This window comes from Porites lutea, chromosome 8 (assembly GCF_958299795.1).
Source record: "Porites lutea chromosome 8, jaPorLute2.1, whole genome shotgun sequence".
NCBI classification, from domain to species: Eukaryota; Metazoa; Cnidaria; class Anthozoa; order Scleractinia; family Poritidae; genus Porites; species Porites lutea.
In genome coordinates this window covers 31,632,948-31,640,423 of record NC_133208.1, presented here as the reverse complement: position 1 = coordinate 31,640,423, position 7,476 = coordinate 31,632,948, and the positions used below count along the sequence as shown (strand labels likewise).

General features: G+C 39.5%; 1 protein-coding gene across 1 annotated transcript; it reads right to left on the bottom strand.

Annotated features, from left to right (window-relative positions):
* Positions 1–6,620: 6,620 nt before the first annotated feature.
* Positions 6,621–7,250, bottom strand: LOC140945550 (uncharacterized). Its single transcript, XM_073394563.1, has one exon. It carries the CDS (start codon positions 7,248–7,250, stop codon positions 6,621–6,623), a length of 630 nt encoding a protein of 209 aa, XP_073250664.1.
* Between the last annotated feature and the right edge of the window lie 226 nt (positions 7,251–7,476).

Below are 7,476 nucleotides of genomic sequence, written 5' to 3'. Positions count from 1 at the left end.
ACCATCTATCACTGCAATACCCATGCGGCCTGGAATATTCGAAATTGTTCTCAGTTTCAATCGTCCTCTCACTTGACAAAGATGAATACATGAACCATTCCCGTCTCCAACTAACAAGTATTGCTCGTCACGTGTTAAGGCTAATGAAGTTAATAAACTAGATCGATCAAAACAAAACAATTCATTTAACTGGCCGACGCAGTTAGTTTCCTCATCGTCTACAACACCAGAAATTGAAAAAATCATGCCAAGACCATCGTCTGACACAAACAGTTTAACGCTACCCTTTGCAGACGCACATATGGCAAATGGTGACACCAGATCCGGTACATTACCTTCAGAAATAAGGGAAAGATCGTGTACATGGACTTTACGGATACGTCTACCGGCGCAATCTTCTTCCTCACTTTGGCTTTCTTCGGCGCTCCCTTGTACAATCTGGGAAGCGTGACAGAGAAGCGTTCGCAAATTGACTGCTCTAACTCTTCCGTTTCCTTGGTCACAAACGTACAGCTTCCCGCTCTCTTTCACCGCAATACCAGCTGGGTTTCTAAATCTGGCCTTGTTGCCATATCCATTAGTGTGCCCGGGCTCACCACCACCGGCGATTAATGTGACATTTGCTGGACAGTGCATGTCAACCATGAAGACTGCATGGAGACGTTTATCGGTAATAAACAGCCTGCTATGCTTTGGGGAGAATGCCAATCCTACCGGGTAGCTTAAAAGAGAGGCCCCGTTCTTTTTCCAGTGCTTGAATTCCAGTTCTGGAACTAATGTTGTGCTCACTCTTTCATCTGGAATGGAATCTTGAATCGCTTTCCGGTGAATCTCCACTGCTGTTTCTACATCCATCCGATCTTTGTTTCGAACTGCTTTCAATGAAACTGATTTCTTGATGTCTTCGTATTCTCTACGTAGCACCAAAAGCAGCCTTACATTCACTAGGTATCCATCAATGTCAATCCAATGCCAAAACTCTGCAGAACGTACTGACTTGATGTTGTGTGGGCAGTCAGAAATAGGGACTTGGTAGGGGTACTTCGCCCTGTCTGCTAGCATGGAATTCATAAAGCTCTTTTGCTTGGGATCGCAGTCAGTGGCCCAAACCAATAGGAACAGTCTTGTGCATACTTTATCTTCTCTCATGCACAAACTACAAGGGCGAAGAAGACCTTTTCAAGCAATTTCCGGAGCTCTACGGTGAAGTAAATTCGATAATTTACTTTGGATTCACTTTGGTATGTTCGTTTCATTGATCAAATGCTCTATTTAATTAGCATGTCTGTAAATGGTATGGAAACGCTGTCACCTTCGAATATAATTTTGATCACAGAAACGCTTCAGTAAGTGTTCGCACAACCACCGCTTTTTGAGCAGAAAACACGAATAGAACAAACAACGACAACTCCACAGACCTTGAACTTTTCTTTTCTTTCTCCGCTTTTCTCTCTTTCTTTCTTGGACTCCTGTACATAAATTTGCAAGATAGTTAGCTCATAATTCTGAACATGATAGAAACAGACAGATATAGCTGCTCGAAGTTTTAGATTACTGTTTCACACATTCTGATCTATTCAAAACCACGCCGCCAAAACATTTCCATCACAAAGTCACAAACACCGAATTTATAGACGTACGTACCTTTCCGACTCATGCTTTTTCTTGTGCTTCCCCATGCTGACAAAGATTGATAACGATCGATTGAGAAAAAAATTCAAAGTGATCTCTCGAGATGTCTGATTTCGACTGATTGAATCTGGACTGAATGAGAGACACCACGTCGACACCACGTGCAGCATGTCATTCTTTGAGTGACACTGATGACATGTGCCTGAAAGAAGCCAGTAACTGCAACCACCACGACTACTGATACTACGGCCAAGAATAAGGATACTTTATATTATTATTCTTTTGACGTTACCTGAAATCCAAAAGTTAGTTCCAATTGCGCCCAAACAGGAAAAGAATGTAAACCTCCGACTCCAAAAGCGCAACGGGGAAAAAGGTCGATAAGGGTGTCTTATAAAGAGCGATAATATACAGTAATATGAATCACTCCCTGGGATTCTGTCACGTCATTATAATGTGACCATTGTTTCAAATTGATACCCGATATGTCACAATGACAAGGGATGTTCCTGCGAGTGAAACACGCGTGAACATGCCATGAGATTTTCACGCAACAGTCGCTAAAGGAAAAGAAGAGGCCCTGGAACCATCACAACAGAGTGGATTCCAGCAACCTGGATTCTGGATTACTATGCTTGGATTCCGGATTCCATTAGCTGGATTCCGGATTCCAAAGCCGTGGATTCCGGATTCCAAAGCCGTGGATTCCGGATTCCACAGACCAAAATTACCTGGATTCCGGATTCCGGATTACCTTACATGGGGCGATCATTCTCAGCGAGTCAACTAGACTTATCCTCAGCGAGCCATCCAAACCTATTCTCAGCGAGCCAACCAATCATGTTCTTGTCCAGTCAAGACCCAGAATCCTCAGCGAGTCAAGGCTTAGAATCCTCAGCAAGTCAAGACCCAGAATCCTCAGCGAGTCAAGACCCTGAATCCTCAGCGAGTCAAAGCCAGGCTTATTCTCAGCGAGTCATCAGGACCTATTCTCAGCGAGCCATCTGAACCTATTCTCAGTGAGCCATCCAAACCCATTCTCAGCGAGTCATCATGAGCTATCACTGCCTGCCAATCAGACCTTTTTCTAACCAATTGTCTTTTTTTTTCATTATTTTTTCTAACAGAGTATCTTTTCGTATACAAAAAGATGAACAAAGTCCTCTTACATAAAAAAAAAACATGCAATGAGAAGAGAGGTGCAAAAAAGCCTTTTTGTTGATTATCGATTGATTGTTCCTTTTTTGATAGTATTTTCCTACATAGTCATCAATAATCGGATTCATACATATTTCACGATCTTACGTGTGCATGTAACCTAGCAGAAATAAGACAGTCAGTTTAGGCGTTTAAACTGTCTTATTTTGTTGTAATTAACCCTTTAGTTCAAACTCAGGTTCTACTGTATCAGCTGCTTAATTTATTTAGAATTTATTCGAAAGTACATTAGATAATAAGTGATGCAGAGAAGACTTTGCCTACTCATTTTAAATCAGAAAAGTGAAAGGTCTTCATGAACTTTTTTTCCTTCAGGCATTAAAGTCCTTTGAGAGCACATGTCTTTGCATTTTCTAGATGGTTCACTCTTTGGCTTTAACTTCAGTTTTCTTTTATAATATATCTGTCACTGGACTTCTGGTGTCTGGAATTTTCTTTCTAGGAGAACTTCAATAAGCCTGTATTTAATATCCTTTCATCTATTTGCTTCCTTCTTAGACATGTTTGTATGTCTGTAATAACTTCATCTGTTTTCTGATTAGTTAACTCATTTTCTTCACGCTTGATACACATGGTTTCTTCACCAAGAGGAGATTGTTTTTCTTGATTCGCAAGGTTTCTTCACCCTGTTGTATTCCTCTAGATAATTGCAGTATTGTTTCTTTTTTGCTGTTAACTTTTTTTAAATTCCCTTCTCTTGTTCCTCTTGTGTTTTCCATAATATTGCAAAAAAGAAGACACTGACCTGTCAGCACAACGTGTTTTACTACTACATAGAGTATGTATGCATTTTATTGCTACCAGTGATATTGATGTCTTTGTGTTTCCATTTGGCGTCCTAAGCTTTAATTATAATAATAATATTGACTGTTATACGCTCGTCTGGCTTTCTGACATCTTTATGAGAATCTTGAAAGTACCCTCATTGGTCTGTCTCTGTATCTTGACAAATAGCTCAGGTGTCATCAACACATTACACAGGTTTGCTCATTAAGATATGGATGAGAACAGGTCATAGGGGTAACATGTGTCAGAGCATGCAAAAGCAAGTACATGGAAAATGTACTTACTTTACCAGTTAAGGACGTACATTACTAATATTTCTATCTATAAATACATTTCCACAAATGTAATGGACTTCCATGACAGTGCTAGAAATCCTAGTATGCAATATTTACTCAGCATTATAAGATTTTATTCATTACGTTTTTGCAATTTAGGACTAAAAATGGTTTAAACTTCACCAATTTAACTTTAATATGAACATTAATTTTAATTTTATGTTAATTTTCCCATTTATTTTATATTTAGGGTCATCTTTAATCCTTAAATATACTTTGACAATGAATGATAACATTTTATTATTGTTAGCAGACTAAAATGCTCAATATTGAGCAACAGAACTGTCTGGCATATATACATTGTAAGTTATTATTTTTGTGATATTATTACTGGTGTTGTTGCTTGAGTAGTACATGTACATGTAAGTGTTGTTATTACAATAAACGAGAACAAACAATAGGTATGAAAACTCCTCAATGGGCAACTTTTCGCTCTCTCAGTTTCTTCGATCAACTTTGTTTTTATTTGCCAAATTTATGTGATGAATTGTTTTTTATTTGCAGGAGAAAAGATTGATTACTGACCATTCTTCGGGAAATGCAAGAGTTTCAGTCCAAACACACCCAACAAATTCTTCTAAATAGATTTTAATATTAAAATTTGTTTTGTTTGAGAAATGGCAGTGCTATAAAACTGCATTTTCCCCTTTAGTCTATAGTATGTCCTTACACAATGAATTGGTCTCTACGTGGGTTAATCAGCAGTTCAAAAGAAATAATAATAATAATAATAATAATAATAATAATAATAATAATAATAATAATAATAATACAGTCTGTAATTAATAATAAAGAGATTTCTTCCATGAAGCACTCACCTATGCATGGCTGCTTCAAAACCACTGTCCTAATGTTGTCTCCATAACAAAATTCTTGTTTGTCAGTCTGTAAAAAGAAAAAAAGTAATTGACCTCTTATCACATTTACATTATTAATTTGTAATACAGACATTGATCCTTTATTTAAATTTAATCCCATCTTGGCAGACTCTTTTTTTTTTATCTATATCTTCACTTTTTACATGTAGTCTCCCTCGTAGCATTTCTATCTTAATTGTTTACATTTAACCACAGACCACGAGTTTGGACACAAGGAGTTTATTGTCAATGAAACGAAACTGAGATACAAGAACTAAAGGACAATACAACTCCAACACCTTAAGGTTGGGAGGGATAGGGTAACGAAATTAAGCTTGACCGCGTTACAAGAGATTATGACTGACTGATTCATAATGTACAATGCTTATATAATAGCTATGACGTAATAACACTTAACAATTAACCATCCTCACGGGGGTGACGATTGACACAATTGTTTACATTTAACCACAGACCACGAGTTTGGACACAAGGAGTTTATTGTCAATGAAACGAAACTGAGATACAAGAACTAAAGGACAATACAACTCCAACACCCAAACCCAAACGAGAAGATGGTCTGTGGTTAAAGGAAAGATGATAGGAAAAATACTAAATCGTGTGACATAGATAGGGAAAGAAAGAAAAAATTATGTGACTAAAACTAACATTACGATGAAGACAATTGATTAATTTTAGCAGCCATAGAATTAACCGCCCGGCGTTTCTGGGCTGGGGACATCTCTAAATAAACTAAATAAGCGTCACTGCTCCAATCGCCCTGAAACTTAATATGTTCTGCTGGAACATTGCATTCAAAAGCGAACGTGGCACCGCCTCGCCGAAAACTATGGGGCGAATAAGCTCGTGGATCTAAACCTAACGCTGCAACCACCCGTGCTAAAAAACTGGAAAAATGACGAAAAGTAAGAGGACGCGTAATGTGATCGGCACTTAAAAAAAACGGAAAAAAGTGGATCGGATGGACGAACTGCGTTGAGGCGAAGATGATGTTAAAGAGCGGCAACGGGACAGAGCGGAGAACCTGGGATACTAGGAAGTGGAACGCATAAGGCCCGCTGAAAAAACTGAATGGTCTTAGTCGCGTGAATGTTGAGAAAAGCCCCGTGCTGTGACATGTGAAAGTCCGAACGCCGTGGGACTTTAGGGGAATTAACACGCGCCGATGGAACAACCAAATTAGACTTTCGTAAAAAAGAAAAGAATGCTACTAAAAACAAAGCCCGCATGGCTGCCTGAAGTGACTGAGTGGCGTCAAACAGAGAAACCATACGCGAAAGTAGAATGGGTGTGATTGCTAGTTTGCGCGCTGGAGCCGCCCCCAAAAAACGCTTACAGCCGCGTAAGGCTAACTGAAAAGAATACAAATTTTCCCACCCAGGGGGAAAACCAAAAAAACGATGATAATGCTTGATTGTAGAGATATGGTTCTGGACAGTCCCGTAAGACCGACCCGTAGCCGAAAGAAAAGAAATATATCTTAAAATAGTTTCGGGTTGGACCGGCAACGGTCGCACGCCGAGATTGCTACAAAACTGTGTAAAAAGACGAAAATGTGACTGCATATTTTTATGCGTCGACGCAGCATGAGCTAACCTTATTAGCCTATGCGAAAAAATATCTAAAAACTGGAGACCTTGTGTGCTACCTAAAAAAAAAGAAACAAGGAGAAAAAAAAAAAAAAGAAAAATATATATGAGCACACTGCCTAAAACAAAATAAATACCTAGGTAGCAATGGATAACTTGCAAACCCTACACGAGAGATAGAATTACTGAACTTGAAAATTAAAATAATCACTGGATACGGTTTGGAAAACGTACTGTCTGTCTAAGCGGGCGGCAGATTCGTAAAATAGTTCACGATAAGCAGAGTCTGTGCGCCAACGGCTTAGCGCATCAGCTAAAACGTTATGGACGCCTGGAATGTGACGAGCAGTCAACTCGCAATCATGGACTGCAGCTGTGAACCATAGTTCCCGTAAGCAACGCTGCATGAAAGGATCCTTCGAAGAACCAGAGTTGACAACGGTAACAGCTGCTTCGTTGTCGCATGACACAAGGAATTTGCGATGGGAAAACTTGGAAGCCCAAAACTTAACAGCTACGACAATAGTATAGAGTTCTAAAGCGGTGATATGTTCTGCGCTGCGCACGATGTCCTCGGGAAACTCGCACGTGAAACATTCGTTAAGACAGGTCGCCCCGCCAGCATGCAATGATGCGTCCGTGGAAAACTGAAGATCGTCAAATTCCCACTGTTGAGGTTTGATGAGTGAAGTGCCATTGAAAATTGGTAGGAAAGCCAGCCACCAAGCTATGTCAGCTTTCATGTCCACTGAAACCGGAAGTCGGACGCGTGTTGAGGGAAAAGCACGTAGACTGTTCAATAAACGCGACATAACGAAATTAAGCTTGACCGCGTTACAAGAGATTATGACTGACTGATTCATAATGTACAATGCTTATATAATAGCTATGACGTAATAACACTTAACAATTAACCATCCTCACGGGGGTGACGATTGACACGTATGACACTCCTCCCCAAGAAATGGTTCCTCACATTTGAACCACATTCTTTTCCTGATTTCAGCCAATCACAGCTACTGTTCTTTATTCTGAAAC

Excerpts from the sequence above, each read along its gene's own strand:
- LOC140945550 (XM_073394563.1), bottom strand. The coding sequence starts at position 7,250 with ATGTCGCGTTTATTGAACAGTCTACGTGCTTTTCCCTCAACACGCGTC.